This window comes from Plecotus auritus, assembly GCF_963455305.1.
Source record: "Plecotus auritus genome assembly, chromosome: 10".
Taxonomy (NCBI): domain Eukaryota; kingdom Metazoa; phylum Chordata; class Mammalia; order Chiroptera; family Vespertilionidae; genus Plecotus; species Plecotus auritus.
In genome coordinates this window covers 36,657,934-36,676,946 of record NC_137785.1, presented here as the reverse complement: position 1 = coordinate 36,676,946, position 19,013 = coordinate 36,657,934, and the positions used below count along the sequence as shown (strand labels likewise).

At 43.2% G+C, this 19,013-nt stretch overlaps 1 protein-coding gene across 1 annotated transcript; it reads left to right on the top strand.

Annotated features, from left to right (window-relative positions):
• The first annotated feature begins 768 nt into the window (after nucleotides 1–768).
• LOC308235258 (uncharacterized protein) lies at nucleotides 769–18,349 on the top strand. The gene is given in 4 exon segments (XM_080644022.1): nucleotides 769–1,073; nucleotides 1,077–1,436; nucleotides 3,629–3,727; nucleotides 17,949–18,349. Coding segments are annotated over 4 exon segments (978 nt in total). The 5' UTR covers nucleotides 769–896; the 3' UTR covers nucleotides 18,291–18,349.
• The last annotated feature ends 664 nt before the right edge of the window (nucleotides 18,350–19,013 follow it).

Below are 19,013 nucleotides of genomic sequence, written 5' to 3'. Positions count from 1 at the left end.
AGCCAGAGGAGCCACCACTGCTGTGAACAGCGCCCACCAGAGGAGATGCCACCAACTGAGGAGCAGTTGCTGCTGTGACCGCCCGAGGAGCAGCCACTGCCTGAGGAGCCACTGACACCCAAGGTGCAGCCCTTGCATGACTCGACACCTAGATCCTTTGGTGAGAGCAAAAATGGGTAGACAAAGAAACCCTCAAAGGAAAGAAAAGAAGGAATAGCCAGAAAAGCAGCTAAGTGAAACAGAGGCATGCAGTATGTCATAAAAATAATTCAGAATAAGAGTCATACACTTTATAAACGAGATAGATGAAAAAATCAATAACTTATGTAAGAATCAAGAAGAAATAAAAAGTGATATAGCTGCAATAAAAAACACCTTGGAAAGTTTCAATAGTAGACTAGGAGAAACGGAGGACAGAATTAGCGAATTACAAGACAGGGAAGCAAAACACACCCAAACTGAACTGCAATTGGAGAAAAAATTAAGAGGTTATTGAAGCTTTGGAGATCAATTCATGCACGAGTGATACTGAAATGTGTAATTAGCATAATGGTAACACAATGCAGTTGCATTTCCTAGAGACCCATCTGGTGCCAGGATTAAACCTACAGGTGCATGTCTGTGGGTAAGTGTTGAAGACTGGGGGCTGGGGTCACTCAGGCATTGGAGCTGAGGTTTATTATCAAGGGAAATACAGCAGTATTTCCAGGGCATGAAAAGTAGCCCCAGGCCAGTGACTGCTGCTCAGTGTGAGTCTTGGGCTAAGAGATGTGGCATCTCCCCACCCTGGGCAGGACAAGCTGAAGCAACCCCACAGGGACACATACTGCAGTATCACTCAGGAAGGCCTTCCTTCCACCAGCAGGAGTTGGGAAAGGTATATATGTGTGTGTCAAATGTGGGCCCCCATGAGGAAGAGTCCTGCTCCACATGCTGCGTGCTTTGCCTTCAGCATGAGCCCAGAACTGCAGGTGGATTTCCACACTGGAACTCAAGAGGACTCAGACATCGCCTTCTATTTCCGAGTGTACTTTGGCAACTGTGTGGTGATGAACAGCCGTCAGTTTGGGGACTAGAAATCAGAGGAGAAATACGATGGTATGCCTTTTGTGGATGGACAACCATTTGAGCTGTGCATCTCGGTGCTTCAAAATGAGTACCAGGTGAGTGTACCCAGGAACATCCACTACATGGGCTCTAAGGGCTCTCAGAGGAGGACACAGCTCTCCCTGGCCTGGCCCCCAGAGTCACTTGTGGTTAATCTCCTGCCCCTCTCATCACAGAGCACCCTCTGCTTGTACTGCCAAGCTCAGGTCAAGATCAGCACACATGCCTTATTCTCCACAGTGGAAAATTTCCTCTGTCTTCACTTGCAGCCATGTTTTCTACCTGTGCTGTCATTCTTTCTGTTTTCATGTAGGAGATTGTTAAAATATGCATATAAATAATTATAATTAGTTTAATATTGAGTGTTTTTACATTCCTAAATCCAGTCCCTCTCTCCAGAGCAATAGTTACTAGTCCCTTTATGCTCTTTCCAGAGATATTATATGCTTGTACAAGTCTATCATCTATCTATCTATCTATCTATCTATCTATCTATCTATCATCACGTATCTGTATCTGCTTTTATTTCTTTTTAAATAAATGATTTATAAGTATTTCTAGAAATCGCACATTGAAGACTAGAGTTTATTTGTTGTCAAAAATTGTATGTTACATGCCCTAGCTGGTTTGACACAGTGGATAGAGCATCGGCCTGCAGACCAAAGGGTCCTGGGTTCTATTCAGGTCCTAGGGCACATATCTGGTCAGGGCGTGTGCAGGAGGCAACCAATTGATGTGTTTCTCTCACATTGATATTTCTCTCTGTCTTTCCCTCTCTCTTCCACTCTCTTTAAAAGTCAATTGAAAAATATCCTCAGGTGAGGATTTTTAAAAAATGATAATAAAAAATAATAAAAATTGTATGTTAGAGAAATCATTCTGCCTGTGATATCCCCACATTATTTAATGTTCGCCTAATATTCTAATAGAAACAATCTCAGAACGATTTAACATGACCCTTATTCATGCACATTTAGGTGGTTTCCATATTTTGCTCTCACAAATGAAGCTGCATTCTATATAATATTTTTGTCTTTATCAACCTCTCAATGCTTATATGAAAGGACAAATTCAGAGAAATGGAATAGCTGGTTAAAAAAGTGTGTGCAATTTAAATTTGAAAAACTAAGATCTTAAAAAGTTGACTTTTTTTCCATAGCCATGGTAATAAAGTGTATATTTAAAAATTGTGACCTTTCTAGCCCTAACCGGTTTGGCTCAGTGGATAGCATGTCGGACTGCGGACTGAGGGGTCCCAGGTTCGATTCCAGTCAAGGGCATGTACCTTGGTTGCAGGCACATCCCCAGTTGGGGGTGTGCAGGAGACAGCTGATCGATGTTTCTCTCTCATCGATGTTTCTAACTCTTTATCCCTCTCCCTTCCTCTCTGTAAAAAATAAATAAAATATATTTTTAAAAAATCAATAAAATATATTGTATGCATGCATATAAGCATAAACAATGGACGCAAGACACTGGGGGGTGAGGGTATGTATGGGAGTGGGATGGGGGCAATGGGAAGATATGTACACATGTAATACCTTAATCAATAAAAAAAATTGGGAAAAAAATAAATAAACATAAATAAAAAATAAATAAAAATTGCCAAAACCGGTTTGGCTCAGTGGATAGAGCGTCAGCCTGTGGACTGAAGGGTCCCAGGTTCGATTCCGGTCAAGGGCACGTAACTTGGCTGCGGGCACATCCCCAGTAGGGGGTGTGCAAGAGGCAGCTGATCGATGTTTCTCTCTCATCGATGTTTCTAACTCTCTATCCCTCTTCCTTCCTCTCTGTAAAAAAATCAATAAAATATATTAAAAAAAATTGTGACCTTTCTAAATGGAGAAGCAAAAAATTAACATCTTATTATGATTGAAGCCAGGTATCTTTTCATATGCTTATAAGCTGATTTAAATTATCCTCATTTAAAATCATATGTATAATTCTACCTCTTTAAGAACACTCAAGCCCTAGCCAGTTTGGCTCAGTGGATAGAGCATCAGCCCTCAGACTAAAGGGTCCTGGGTTCAATTCTAGTCAAAGGCATATATCCAGGTTGCAAGTAGGATCCCTGGCCCTGATATGTCTCCCTCACATCGATGTTTCTATCCCTCTCTCCCTTCCCCACTTCCACTCTGTCTAAAAAGCAATGGAAAAAAATACCCTCATGTGAGGATTAAAAAAAAAAAAAAAAAAAAAGGATACAGACACTCAGGATTCATGAGACACAGTTCCTGGCCATGAGAATCTTCTAAGCTAGAAGGAAGGCCTGGCAGACATAGACAATACAACAGAAAGTGGCAGCACTTCAATGGAAGAATAAGAGAATCACAGAAAATAGAGTGAACAACTGTCCGAAATAGTCGCAAAATATAGGTTATAAAACGAAGCACATCTACTGGCTTTTGAAGTGTGACGGAGAGTTTCTGGGTGGATGGTGTGTCTATAGGGCAGAAGTAGAAAGAAAGACAGTAAGTTTGTTTGGTGGCATACTGTATTTATGATACATTTTCCCTTCCAGATAAAGATAAATGGCCGTCAATGTTACACATTTTCCCATCGACTCCCGCCAAATACTGTGAAGATGATCCAGGTGTGGAGAGATGTTTCCCTGACTTCAGTGAGTGTCCAGTAGAGAAGAATGTGACCAGAATCCCCACTGTCAAGGAGATCCTTCCACCTAAGTGACGCTGTGATTCCCAGAGCTCGCTAACAACATGGGTTCTCACCCTTCCCCCACACTTGGTCATTAAAACTCCTGAGAACTTAAAAAAATTTGCTTTGTGCTTCTCAGGGAATAAAGAGAAAAAAGATTAAGTGCTCAACACTAAGAGGGGCATGAGAGGTCAAGGAATCAAAGAGGATAAATATTTCTCGGACAAAAGGAGTGAGGGACAGGGTCATGAGATGTCTGAGAAGACATTGGTGACAATATCCTTATGTAATACTTACGATATTCAGACACTCTGAAGCAAAATCCTTCCCCAATTTCAGACAACTAAACCAAGATATTAGGTATCTGGCTCAAGCCACAAAGCTATAATTGGTAGTTGGGGAAGTAACTTTGTATTTGGAGGACAATCAGGTGAGATTTCTTAAATCTTCTTTTATTCCAAGGATGTTTAATATATATTATCACTGTGCCTGGTTTTGTGTGAGATGCACTGGGAAAAATAAAATGAAAAGGCCAGCACTAAAAAGTTTTCATCCAAGAAATAGTTGGAAAACCAAGAAGATTTACCTCAAAGAAACTTTTTTTTTTTTTTTTACTCAAATAATTGCAAGATTTTTTGAAGTTATGTGGGCAGAAGCCTGGGACATGTTTGGTAATGAACTGTTATGATTGTAGACCAGGGAGGATAAAATTATTGTTAAAACAAGAACAATTTATACACATGACGCAGTGACCTGACTCTGGTTGTGATGGCCCATAGAATTGTTGCAGAATAACCAACTTCTCCAGAATATTTTGCTGTAAAACAGTAATTTATTATTATGTCTCCCAGGTTTGCAGGTGTCCTGCACTCATATGGGTAGTGTATTTTGTGGCCTTAATCCGATTATAGTAGGAAGTAGAGTTTTCTGATGGGTGCTTTCCTCATGTCTCACACTTCACTTGAGCTGGATGAAAGAGCTGGGGGCTGGCTGGTTGTTTCTCTTTACACAACCTTCATAGCTGTCTTAGACTTCATCAACTCGCTTAGGTTTCATGGCTGCCATAGTGATCCCTTGAAAAGGCCCAAGCAGAAGGTGCAAGGTATAATAGGACCTAGCTCTAGAAGTCATGCAGTGCCACTCCCTTCACATCCTAGTGTTCAAAGGTGAGTCAGAGAGACAGCCATAATCATGTGGAGGGAACTACACTAGGGCAGGGGTATGTTGACTTGTGGTTCACAGAAATCATCCTAAGAGACTAGCTACTGCTCCACCCTCAGGCCCCAGAGACATTCACACTTCCACATACCCAAAACACTGACCACTTTTTAAGGAATTTCCAAATGTAATAGAATTACAGGAACAAGGTTGCGACAGAAGTCCAGCATCTCACCATCAAAACCAGGGCCTGGTGCTCATGAAGTGAACTGAGTATAACTCCTCTTAATATGTGCACTAAAGGGACAAAATACCTGCCTCATACATGCCAGACATACATGCTAAAACAGACATAAAAATGCAATCCACAACTCTATTTTAACAGGCAGCCATAGAAGATGTATAGCAGCCAATGCTTCGTTTCAAATCTGAAAACCAGCCAGGCTCATATCTACCTTTTTCTTTGGAATTGTTACTTTGCATCAATAGCGTCCACCCTCTTTTCTCAGCTTCTTTGAGTTCCTGCCCAGATGTCAGAATGCCTATTCTAGGGGCTCTGATAATCAGCCTCTTAGCAAGTCTGGAGAACAACTTAGGAGACATACTTAGAAGAGATTATTAATAAAAATAGACCACGGCAGATTTAAGAAAGTCTTCTGGAAATAGTCTCTTTCTCCACAAGGACTACCTTGGGCATCAATCACATGATCTCTCACCATGTCCATTGCCACAGCTTCTTCTTCAACTCCAGCCTTCTTAACTGAAATGCTTCTTTCCTTAGTCTTCCTCCAACCTAACATCCAGAAGCCTTGAAGTGGCAACACATTGCTAATGGCACTTTTCAGGCCTTTCTTCTGGGTTTCATTTCATACTGGAATGACATTTTTCCCCTCACTTATCTGTAAATTCCTGAGTTTTGATTAGACACAATCTTCTCCTTTCATTCTTCCTGTCTCCATCTTGGTCATTTCTGCATTTTGATAACGGATCCTAGAGCCTCATCACTAGCCTGTAATTTATTTTTTAGGGAATTAGCTAATTCTTCCACTAAGTGGATGAAAACTATCCTGGGGCCCTTGGCTTGGTCAGCAGAGCATGAGTGAGATTTCATATCTACTTTCCCCTTAGCTGGTGGTCATCTTATTGGAATAACCTAGCCAACCCTACCTGGTGGCCACGAAAAACAAACTCAAAATAATTGCCCTCTCTTTGAATGATATTGGTCAACTCAGTCCACTTCCCATGGATTATTACATTCATCTTTATCTTTTGTGCTCATGGTGCCAGTAGTGATGTCTCAGATACTAAGATATGACAGAGTCCAGGGATCAGTGTTCCACAAGAAATCTTTGAAGTGCCTCTGGGAAATTCTGATCCCATTTTTCTCAGTCCTCCTCAATCCAAGTCTCCCAGCAATTTAGGCATATCTCAAAAATAGAAAGACATTCCTAGAACTTAAAGCCTCCCTCCTCTCCTCTCCTCCCCTCCCCTCCCCTCCCCTCTCCTCCTCCTCCTTCTCCCCCCCTCCTCCTCCTCCTCCTCTTCCTCCTCCTCTTCCTCTCCTCTCCTCTCCATCCATGACTGACATGACACTTTCAAAGCAGTCAGTTCTGTTCTAATACTGTCCTTGACAACCAAGTCTGCAAAAGCTTTCCTCTCTGCAGAGCTGCCCTTGGTGCTGACTAATGTGATGCTAATGGAGGTTAGCACTCTCTTTCCAAGGGAAGGGCAGGACAGATAGAATAAGAGGATTTTTTTTTAAATAAATGAGTCATAGCTCCAAATCCCTTCGATGGATGAAGCATAAATTTACTTTATATTTTCTCACCAAAATTTCTGAATTATTTCAGATTTTTCTAACAGGAATTCATCTGCAACAAAGTGTGAGCCTGGAGAAGTACTCAATTTTCATCAGTATTTCATTTACAGATCATGCAATAATTATTAAAATACTTTACCAGTGTGTTTTTTTTTTCCAAAGAAACCACAATGCTATTAATGTTGTTCAGAACCTGCAAAATATTATTTTTAAGTACTTTTTTTTTTAATTTTAGAGAGGAAGGGAGATTGGCTGCCTCCTGCACACCCTACACTGGGGATTGAGCTTGAAACCCGGGCATGCGCCCTTGACCAAAATCGAACCTGGGACCTTTCAGTCCCAAAGCCGACACTCTATCCACTGAGCCTAACCAGCTAGGGTGCACAATATTATTTTCATATTTATAAATCTGCAGTTGTAAAGCAGACCTACACTACACTCAGTGGTCTCATGAACTATACATTAAGATGGATGGGAATTTCCTTACTCTTCCTTCACAAAGTAGACATGACATTTATATAGTGATAATTGAATAAGAGCTATCTATTATTCTGAATCTTAAAACATTAATATTTTAATCAATAATGGGTTGAAGTGAAAATTAAGCAGAAGGTGCAGCATATTAAAGCAAACAGATGAGATATTAACAGCATGTTTATGGTACTACAGCAACATTTTATATTTAGGGTCCAAAAGATGAGTTAAGTGAGTATCTGGAAAATATTAAGGAAACATGATCCTTATCAAAGAGGCTTTGAGAGCCCAAATAAGAGGCTTGTGCTTTAAGGACTTTGTTGAGCCTTGGGAATCTATAAAGCAGAAAAGCAATAAGGTCCTTTTCTGGCACCAGAAACTATTTAATGAAAACCAGGTGTCTATCACACCTGAAATTGTCCCATTCCCAGGGTCCCTTCTGTGATAGCTGTCACATGGAGAGAAAGCCTGGTTTAGGAATCGTGGGTGTTAATTTTGTGGGACCTTGCACACAGAACCTACTTAAATAGATGTGAAGAGGGAGTGCAGGAGTAAATGAGTGACTGAGTGTGCCTCAATTCTAGGCTGAATATCTAACCAGGGACATTGTTTAATGTTCATTGCAATATCATTCATAATACCCCCAAACTGGAAATAATTTCAATATCAAAAATAGATGTTCCCTCCCCCATTGCTTCCCACGTCCTCACCTTCCCAAGCAAACCACATTCTGAATTTCTTTATCATTTATTGTTTTTATTCATGGTTTTATAATCTATGTCTGCAAAATAATTATCAAGAAAACTATAAAACATATAATTTAATAGAATACCTGACTATGTGGACACATGTACCTTATTAATGGAGAATCACTTTTTTTAAAAAAATCTTTATTGTTGAAAGTATTAAATATGTCCCCTTTTTCTCCTATTGACCTCTCCCACTCGGCCCCCAACCCTCAACCCAGGCCTTCACCACCCTATTGTCTATGTCCATGGATTATGCATATATGCATATGTGTTAATTGGTTGATCTCTTCTCCCCCATCCCCTGCCTTCCTTCTGAGGTTAGACAATCTGTTCCATGGTCCTGCCTCTGGGTCTATTTTTGTTCATCAGTTTATGTTGTTCATTAGTTTCCACATATGAGTGAGATCATGTGACACCTTTCTTTGACTGGCTTATTTTGCTTAACATAATGCTCAATGGAGAATCATTTTTAAAGATTCAAGTTCTCACCCTAGCTGGTTTCACTCTATGGATAGAGCATCAGACTGTGAACCAAAGGGTCCCAGCTTCAATTCCAGCCAAGGGAACGTACTTTGGTTGCAGGATGCTCCCAGCCCTGCCCTGGTCAGGTCTCATGCAGGAGGCAACCAATCAATGTGTTTCTCTCACATCAATCTATCTCTTGTTTCCATCTCTCTTCTAGTCTCCCTAAAAAACAATGGAAAATATCCTCAGGTGAGGATTTAAAATAATAATAATTTTTAAAATCCTATATAATAAAAGGCTAATATGCAAATTGACCAAATGGCAGAATGACCGGTCGCTATGATGCGCACTGACCACCAGGGGGCAGATGCTCAATGAAGGAGCTGCCCCTGGTGGTCAGTGCGCTCCCACTGGGGGAGCAGAAGCCAGGCTCACGGCCCTTGAGCACAGCAGCGGTGGTGGGAGCCTTTCCCACCTCCATGGTGGGGAGCGGGCCTAAGCCATCAGTCGGACATCCCCTGAGGGCTCCCAGACTGTAAGAGGACACCCCCAAATGCATGAATTTCATGCACTGGGCCTCTAGTAAATAAATAAAAGATTCCAGTTCTCCTCTAAACCTAAGAAGTTACCAGTTTCTAAACAAAATCCTAATAGAATTTTTATAGAAATTCTCACACTGACTCAACCTCACCAGATGTCAATAAATACCTCATTAAAGTGTATGATATAACTATAGTAAGACAATCTGCACTGTTGCAGATAAGCAAATTCATTAACCAGAGAACAGAGGATCCAGAAACAGACCCAAGCATAGAGGTGGCATTACAAGTGAGCCTGGACAAGAGGTCCCCTGGAAGTTGCAAGCCATCTGGGCTAGAATTTGAGGACTTACAACAGTAGGGTAAGGAGAGATGTCTGCCAGAGACTTAAGACTGAAGAGGGAGGTCAAGGAGGAGAAAAGGGAAGGGAAGGAGGCATGAAGAAGGAGGGGATAAAACGTGAAAGAAGGGGAAAAGGAGAGAGGATGAGGAGGGGTAAAGAAAAGAGAGAGGTGGCCTACATTTTATGCCCCTTCATTCTATCCTCATTCTTCTCTGATGTCCTTCAGCTTTGAGAATTTTACCTTTTTGTTGTACTGAAGTAAACTTTTTGACTGGAGAATAATGATACATACTGTAAAGTTTGGGTCTATAAATGTTCACATCCAGCTCAGTGGCCAGGGATATTGAGGTGAACAAGACAGACTGTTTTTATGGAACTCAGTCACAGTAACAGTCTTGGGAAAGCATTCTGGTTCTCTCAGGGTTTTCAAGACAAGCCTTTCAGTTGTAGGAACATATTAGAAAGTTGTTTTGTTTTTTTTACTATTTATAGTGTTACAGATGTCCCTATTGCCCCCATTCCACCCAGCCCTGCCAGCTCTCCCTTCTCACCTTGGCCTTCACCACATTGATGTCTGTGTCCCGGGCTATGTGCATATATGTTCTTTGGCTAATCTCTTCCAGTCCTCCCACTACCCTCCCCTCTGAGATCTGTCAGTCTGTTCCATGTATCCATGCCTCTGGTCCTATTTTGTTCATCAGTTTATTTTGTTCTTTCCATTTCACATGTAAATGAGATCACATGGTATTAGTCTTTCTCTGATTAGCTTATTTTGCTTAGCATAATAATCTACAAGTTCATCCATGCTGTTAAAAAGAATAAGAGTTCCTTCTTTTATATAAACTAGAGGCCCGGTGCATGAAATTCGTGCATGGGGTGGGGGTGGATTTCCCTCAGCCCAGCCTGTACCCTCTCCAATCTGGGACCCCTCAAGGGATGTCCGACCGCCCATTTAGGCCCGATCCCACGGTTGGACATCCCTCTCACAATCCAGGACTGCTGGCTCCCAACCGCTCGCCTGCCTCTGCCTGATTGCCCCTAACCGCTTCTGCCTGCCAGCCTGATCACCCCCTAACCACTCCACTGCCAGCCTGATTGACGCCTAACTGCTTCCCAGCCGGCCTGATTGCCCCTAAATGCCCTCCCCTGCTGGCCTGCTCCCCCCCAACTGCCCTCCCCTGCAGGCCTGGTCCCCCCACAAATGCCCTCCCTGCAGGCCTGGTCCCCCCCAACTGCCCTCACCTTCAGGCCTGGTCCCCCACAACTGCCCTCTCCTGCTGGCCTGGTCCCCTCCAATTGCCCTCCCCTGCAGGCCTGGTCCCCCCCAACTGCCCTCCTCTGCAGGCCTGGTCGCCCCCAACTGCTCTCCCCTGCTGGCCCAGTCACCCCTAACTGCCCTCCACTGCAGGCCTGGACCCCCCCCAACTGTCCTCCCCTGCTGGCCCAGTCCCCCCTAACTGCCCTCCCTGCTGGCCTGATCACCCACAACTGCCCTCCCCTGCAGTCCTGGTCCCCCTCCCAACTGCCCTGCCCTGCTGGCCTGGTCCCCCAAAACTGCCCTCCCCTGCAGGCCTGGGTCCCCCCCAACTATCCTCCCCTGCAGGCCTGGTCCTCCCCAAACTGCCCTCCACTGCAGGCCTGATCCCCCCCAACTGCTCTCCCCTGCAGTTCTGTTCCCCCCGCAACTGCCCTCCCCTGCTGACTTGGTCTCCCCCAACTGCCTTCCTCTGCTGGCCCAGTCACCCCTAACTGCCCTCCCTGCTTGCCTGATCGCCCACAACTGCCCTCCCCTGCAGGCCTGGTCCCCCCAACTGCCCTCCCTTGCTGGCCTGGTCTCACCCAACTGCCCACAACTGCCCTCCCCTCCAGCCATCTTGTGGTGGCCATCTGTGTCCAGATGGGGGCATTCATCTTTGACCACATGGGGGCGGCCATCTTGTGTCTTGGAGTGACAGTCAATTTGCATATTACTCTTTTATTAGATAGGATGTACTATAGCCTATGGGGGAGGGAGAGACATCTGTAATACATTCAACAATAAAGATAAATTTAAAAAATGAAGTACCTCATAGGATTTTAAAAAAAAGTACCACAGCTTTTTTTTTATTGTTTAAAGTATTACATATGTCTCTTTTTTCCCCAATTGACCCTCCACCAGCCACTCCCACCTCTGAGGGCAATCCCCCACTGCCCCAGTGTCTGTGTCCATTGGTTATACTAATATGTATACATACAAGTCCTTTGGTTGATCTCTAACACCCCCCCTCTCACTCCTTACCCCTTGTCTCTGGATCTATTTTTGTTCATCAGTTTTTGTTGATCATTATATCCCACATATGAGTGAGATCGTGTGATATTTATCTTTCTCTAACTGGCTTATTACACTTAGCATAATGCTCTCCATCTCCATCCATGCTGTTGCAAATGGTAAAAGTTCCTTCTTTTTTATAGCAGTGTAGTATTCCATTGTGTAGATGTACCACCATTTTTTAATCCACTCATCTGCTGATGGGCACTTAGGCTGTTTCCAAATGTTAGCTATTGTAAATTGTGCTGCTATGAACATAGGGGTGCATATATCCTTTCTGATTGGTGTTTCTGTTTCCTTGGGATATAGTCCTAGAAGTGGGATTACTGGGTAAATGGGAGTTCCATTTTTAGTTTTTTGAGGAAATGCCATACTGTTTTCCACAGTGGCTGCACCAGTCTGCATTCCCACCAGCAGTGCCTGAGGGTTCCTTTTTCTCCGCATCCTCTCCAGCACTTGTTGTTTGTTGATGATAGCCATTCTGACAGGTGTGAGATGGTACTTCATTGTCCTTTCGATTTGCATTTCTCAGATGATTAGTGACTTTTGAGCATATTTTCATATGTCTCTTGGCCTTCCTTATGTCCTCTTTTGAAAAGTATCTATTTAGGTCCTTTGCTCATATTTTGATTGGATTGTTTATTTTCCTTTTGTTAAGTTGTATGAGTTCCCTGTACATTTTGGAGATTAAATCCTTATCTGAAATAGCATTGTCAAATATGTTCTTCCATGCAGTGGGCTTTCTTGTTGTTTTGCTGATGGTTTCTTTTTCTGTGCAGAAGCTTTTTATTTTGATGTAGTCCCATTTGTTTATTTTCTCCTTAGTTTCCATTGCCCTAGGAGCTGTATCAGAAAAGATATTGCTACGACATATGTCTGATATTTTGTTGCCTATGGTGTCTTCTAAAATTTTTATGGTTTCCTTTCTTACACTTAACTCCTTTAACCATTTTGAGTTTGCTTTTGTGTATGGTGTAAGTTGGTGATCTAGTTCCTTTTTTTTTTTTGCATGTATCTGTCCAAATTTCCCAGCACCATTTATTGAAGAGACTGTCTTGACTCCATTGTATGCTCTTGCCTCCTTTGTCAAATATTAATTGAGCATACTGGCTGGGGTCAATTTCTGCGTTCTTTGTTCTGTTCCATTGGTCTATATGTCTGTTCTTATGCCAGTACCAGGCAATTTTGAGAACCGTGGCCTTGTAATATAGCTTGATATCTGGTATTGTGATCACCACAGCTTTTTTATCCTCTCATCTACTGATAGGTATTTGGCCTGTTTCCAGGTCTTGGCTATTACAAATAGCTAGTGGCCCAGTGCATGAAATTTGTGCACAGGGAGGGGGGTTCCCTCAGCCCAGCCTGCACCCTCTCCAATCAGACATCCCTCTCACAGTCTGGGACCACTGGCTCCTAACCACTCACCTGCCTGCCTGCCTGATCACCCCTAACTGCCTCTGCCTGCCTGCCTGATCACCCCTAACTGCCTCTGCCTGCCTGCCTGATCACCCCTAACTGCCCTCCCCTGCTGGCCTGATCTCACCCCCAACTGCCTCTGCCGGCCTGGTTGCCCCCAACTGCCCTCCCCTGCCGGCCTGATCTCGCCCCCAACAGCCCTCCCCTGCAGGCCTGATCTCACCCCCAACAGTCCTCCCCTGCCAGCCTGATCTCACCCCTAAATGCCCTCCCCTGCCGGCCTGATCTTGCCCCCAACTGCCCTCCCCTGCAGGCCTGATCTCACCCCCAACTGCCCTCCCCTGCAGGCCTGATCTCGCCCCCAACTGCCGTCCCCTGCCGGCCTGATCGCCCCTAACTGCATCTGCCTCAGCCCCCACCACCATGGCTTTGTCCGGAAGGATGTTGGACATCTGGAATATGGCCAGTGAACCCAGTCTAATTAGCATATTACCCTTTTATTAGTATAGATAGATTATATAGCATAGGATTGTTTAAATGGTGGGGGAGAGCCTTTTTCAGCAGGAGGAGATGTTCTTGGCAGACAAAAATACATACTCTCTATATCTGAACTGATAGCCAGACATATGCACTATACTGCCAAACCGGTCATTAAAAAGTTGAACCGCTTTCTTACACCTTACACCAAACAGCTGTTGCCCTTAAAACCCCTCCTCAGCCGAAACCGGTTTGGCTCCGTGGATAGAGCGTCGGCCTGGGGACTCAAGGGTCCCAGGTTCGATTCCGGTCAAGGGCATGTACCTTGGTTGCGGGCACATCCCCAGTAGGGGGTGTGCAGGAGGCAGCTGATCGATGTTTCTCATCGATGTTTCTAGCTCTCTATCCCTCTCCCTTCCTCTCTGTGAAATATCAATAAAATATATTTAAAAAAAAAAAAAAAAAAAAAAACCTCCTCAGCCCCCACCTTAGGTTCTGCCTTCTCAGTTCACCCCAGATTAGGTTCTGATTGGTCGGTTTCTATGCCAGTTAGTGTCAGAAGCTCCGCCTCCTAGGCAGCTATTGGCTCCTTGCAGTTCACCCAGATTTGGTTCTGATTGGTCAGTTTCTATGCCAGTCAGCGTCTCTGAGCCTATCTCTGGGCCTGATCAGAGAGGCCCAGAGGAAAAGAGAGGCACAGCTGCTGGTGAAGCCCAGAGAGAAAGAGAGAGGCAAGGACTGATCAGCAGCTACCACGGAGGCTGCAGATCAGACCCTGTCCGGGCCTCTCTCCAGGCCTGACCAAATCCCCATCAGCAGTCAGTGTTGGGTTGCCACACCCACAGTGGTGGCAGTCAGTGCTGGATCACCACGGCAACCCAGCACTGACTGCAGGACTGACTTCTGGTGTTCGGTGGAGCCTTCAGTCATTACGGACCCTAAGTTTTTATATATTAGGATGCTATTAACAATGTCAACCTTGTCATAGGTCAGTTGACTATATTTGTGTTGATCTACTTCTGGGCTTTCTATTCTGTTCCATTAACTACTTGTCTAATCTTTTACCAATATCACAATATCTGGATTATTATAGCTTTATCATCCATCTTGAATTTGGGTAGTGCCAGTCCTCTGTCAGTCTGGTCCATGTATCATGTCGTGTTTTCAGTCTTAGGAGAAAATAATCCAGTTTTTCACCATTAAGTATAATGTTAGGTGTAGGTTTTTTGTAAATGTTCTTTATCAAGTTGAGGACGTTCCGTCAATTTTTTGTTGAGAGTTTTTTTTTTTATCAGAAATGGATGTTGGATATTAAATATTTTTCTGGATATGACCCCTGCCAGGGAATGGGAAAGATACTTCTGAGTAAAAGCTTTAATCCTATGGTTACTTTGGAAGGCAGAGCCACAAAGGAGGACAGAATGGACAAGGAAATCAGATTGATCCATCCACATGTACATCTTAGTGGTTTGTGATGGATCTCTGTAGCTATGGCTGCACGTCAAGAAAGTCCGTGACACCATCATACAACACAAGGCCAATCCTGAAGAGCCTGCTAGGATTGCAGGGTCATTCCAGCTGTGGCACAGCTCACCCTGAATCTCCTTTAAGAACAGTTCTGGAAGATTAAAAATGGCAACAGAGTCAGAGGATGCTGCACAGACACGCTCCCAGGAACAAGCTGGAATTACAACTAAAATACAGAAAGGCTTCCTGACTAATCAATGGAAAACTCACAGGAGAGAACCCTGATACCCGAGGACCGAAAGTGGAGACCACATAGAGACTGGTAGGAGGGGCGGAGGCGCAAAAGGGCTGGCCAGGCACCCACAGACAGCAACTGAAGTCCCAGAGATATATCTCAGCTGTGGGGGGGGTGCCACTGAGAACTCTGGGTTCTAATCCCCAAGCTGGGCTCCCCAGCAGAAAGCACCAAACTGAAGAGGGTACCCACATAACATCTAGCTGTGAAAAGCAGTGGGGTGCTATCTGTCAGGGAGTGGTAGCTGAAAGTTTGGGCACCTTCTTGAAGGGCCAATGCACAAAAATTCCCTGTTGAGCCACCCACCTTGTGCTCTGAGAGAGAGAGGGTGAAGTGGACTGGAGCTACGAGCGCAGAACCCAGGACTGGGGACCCAGGGGATAGAGTTCAGGAGGCAGACACCCCAAGTTTCCTGGGCTGAGTAATTCTCTCACACAGTGGAGGACATCTTTCTCATGTAGACATCTGCCTTGCCTAAGGGGAAGACAGTTGACACACCCTATTGGAAAACACCTTTCCCTGGGGCCACTTAAGAGATTAAAAGTAACAGCCTCCTGGCAGAAGCAACTGCCCCACCCTGTTGAAAAAAACTCTCACCACACCTGAGAACAATTGCCTGGGGGCAATTCAAGTCAAAATCCCATTTGTCTGTAGACAGAGGTGGTCTCTCGAGGCTTTGAGTCTTTGTCTGATCTAATTGGTCAGAAACAGCCTTTAACACTGTCCTGCACTAGAGATTGAGAGGTATAGAGGATCTACATAAAACATAGTCACAAACCCAAACAGAAAGCCAAAATGAGGAGACAAAGTAATAACCCCCAAATGAAAGAACTAGTGAATTCTCCAGAAGAAGAGATAAATGGAGCAGAGATAAGAAATTTATCTGAAACAGAGTTCAGAGTAATGATGTTAAAAATGCTCAACAGTATGAAAAAAGATATAGTAACTATGAAAAAAGAACAGTCTGAGATAAAGAATGATATAACACAAATAAAGAACACATTGGAATAAATACACAGCAGATTAGGGGAAGCTAAAGATCAAATCAGTGAATTAGAAGATAGAGTTGAAAATATCACTCAATTAGAGAACCAAAAAGAAAAAAAAAAAAACAATTAAAAAACAGGAGGACAGCTTAAGGGAGCTGTGGGACAATGTGAAATGTAACAATATTAGAATAGTAGGTGTGCCAGAAGATGCAGAAAGGGAAAAAGGGATAGAGAATGTGTTTAAAGAAATAATGGTAGAAAACTTCCCTAACCTGGTAAAGGAAAAAGTCACCCAAGTTCAGGAGGCACAGAGATCCCCAAACAAGAAGAACCCAAACAGACCCATGCCCAGACACATCATAATTAAAATGCCCAAAATTACAGACAAAGAGAGAATCTTAAAGGCAGCAAGAAAAAAGAAAGCTGTTACCTACAAAAGAGCTCCCATAAGGCTGAAACCTGATTTCTCATCAGAAACTCTACAGGCCAGAAGGCAATGGCATGAAGTACTCAAGGTAATGGAAAGCAAGGATCTGAGACCAAGATTACTGTCATTCAAAATAGATGGTCAAATAAAGAGCTTCCCAGACCAAAAAAAAGGCTAAAGGAGTTCATCACCACCAAGCCAGCATTACAAGAAACGCTAAATGAATTGCTGTAAGGGATTGCTGAGAAGAAAAAACAGAGAAAACTAGCCATACAGAATTAAAATGGCTGTAAATAACTACCTCTCAAAAATAACCCTAACCCTGCTTGGCCCCGGAGGATGACTGGTTAGCCAGAGACGGGTAAGATTCCTCAGGGAAGGAACAACCTAAGACAGGCACAGTCACAGAGGGGTCATCAGGAGAGAACTTGGGGATCATCAGAGATGGGGCACAGACCCTCACCCGCCCCAACCTTGCAGGGGCCTGAACCCTCACCCCATCTGATGGAGGTCTCCTGCTCCCATGGCTGCTTTGCTTCCCACGCCCAGCTCAGATCAGGACACAGGTGACAGACAGTGTGACTTGGCCCAGCTCAGATTGGGACCCAGGTAACAGACAGAGACTTGGCTGACAGCAGCTGCCCTATATCTAAATCCAGCCTAGCACCAGGAATGCTCAGGGCCTACTCAAGAATGCAAATAATCCTTTCCACTAATATTTACAGGGTAAACTAAAATTGTTGGTAGAGTATTAAATTTGACAGTAAAATAATAATCAAGTTTTCAGATTAAATTAAATAGGCTAATTCAAATAAGTGAATATTCAAGAAAATTTAATTGTACTGGACAAAAAGCTGTTCCTAAAGTGTTAACTAAAATTTCTATTGGTAGTTCATCTCATGGTAAAATTCCTGAACATGCAATGAAACTAAAGCAGTCATATTTTTGTGCAAAAAATTAAAATTTAAAGTTATCAAGACTGCATTATAAAATTTACAAAAGCCTCCATTAATCAAAAAAAGGGGGGGGGTAGTAGGGTAATATCATGTAAGGAAAAATATCCTATAAGTAAATTACATCTAGAAAATTTTTACTTTACAAAATTAATTTTCATTTGTAATGCTAACAGCAAGACACCCATGGTGTCTAAATAAGACAAAGGAAAATCGTTTGGGCAAAAATAAAAAGGATCCCAAATCAATTATATAGAAAAGATTCCTTTATTAACTTTTGGTCGAGAATATGTTTGTATATTTTCAGAAAACAACTCCAAGACCATGTGGATTCCTGCAACAGAGAGGAATTGACAGGTCTGCTCCAACCACGAAGACAAGAGGAGAAACAGTCCAGAGATGGGAGACGCTGACAACGCCTTGCCACGCTAGCAGTCAGCAGCTGTGCGACGCAGCAGGTTGCCTAGGACCAAACCAGAGAGGGTCGGACCTGCATTGCCACCATGTGCCCACCATCCAGATATCATTGCTGACATGTACACTTAAGGAACTGTTTGACATTGAAACGGGGACTCAGAACTGTTGGACATTGAAATTGGGACTCAAACATTTTTTGTTATTTATACGTTCATTTCTAGTCTGCAGATGAAGATTTTTTAAAGGAAAGAAAAGGGGGAAAAAATAGATACAGAGGCAAAGAAGCATTGAACAGACTGTCAAACTACAGCGGGAAGGCAGAGGAGGTTTTTTGGGGGGGGGGCTGTAAGAGATCAACTGAAGGACTTGTACGCATGCATATAAGCATAACTAATGGATACAAGACACTGTGGGGGGGGGCAGGTAAAGGTATGTACTGGGGGGAAGGGGAGGACGGGAGGAGGTCAATGGGGAAAAAAAAAAGAGACATATATACTACTATTTGTAATACTTCAAACAATTAAAAAAATAAATTAAAAATAAAAATAAAGATAAAAATAAATAACCCTAAATGTAAATGGATTAAATGCTCCAATCAAAAGGTTTAGGGTAGCTGAATGAATACAATGACCCAACTATATGCTGTCTACAAGAGACCCACCTCAAAACAAAAGACATACACAGGATGAAAGTGAGGGATGGAAAAAAATTTTCCATGCAAATGGAAAAGAAAAATAAAAAGCTGGAGTAGCAATACTCATATTCGACATAATAGACTTTAAAAGCATCATGCTAAGTGAAATAAGCAAGTCAGAGAAAGATAAATATCATATGATCTCACTCATTTGTGGAATATAATGAACAACATAAACTGATGGACAAAAATAGAGCCAGAGGGGGAAAAATATTCTAGAATATAACAGAAGTAATCCTGTTATTTGCAGATTTTTAATAT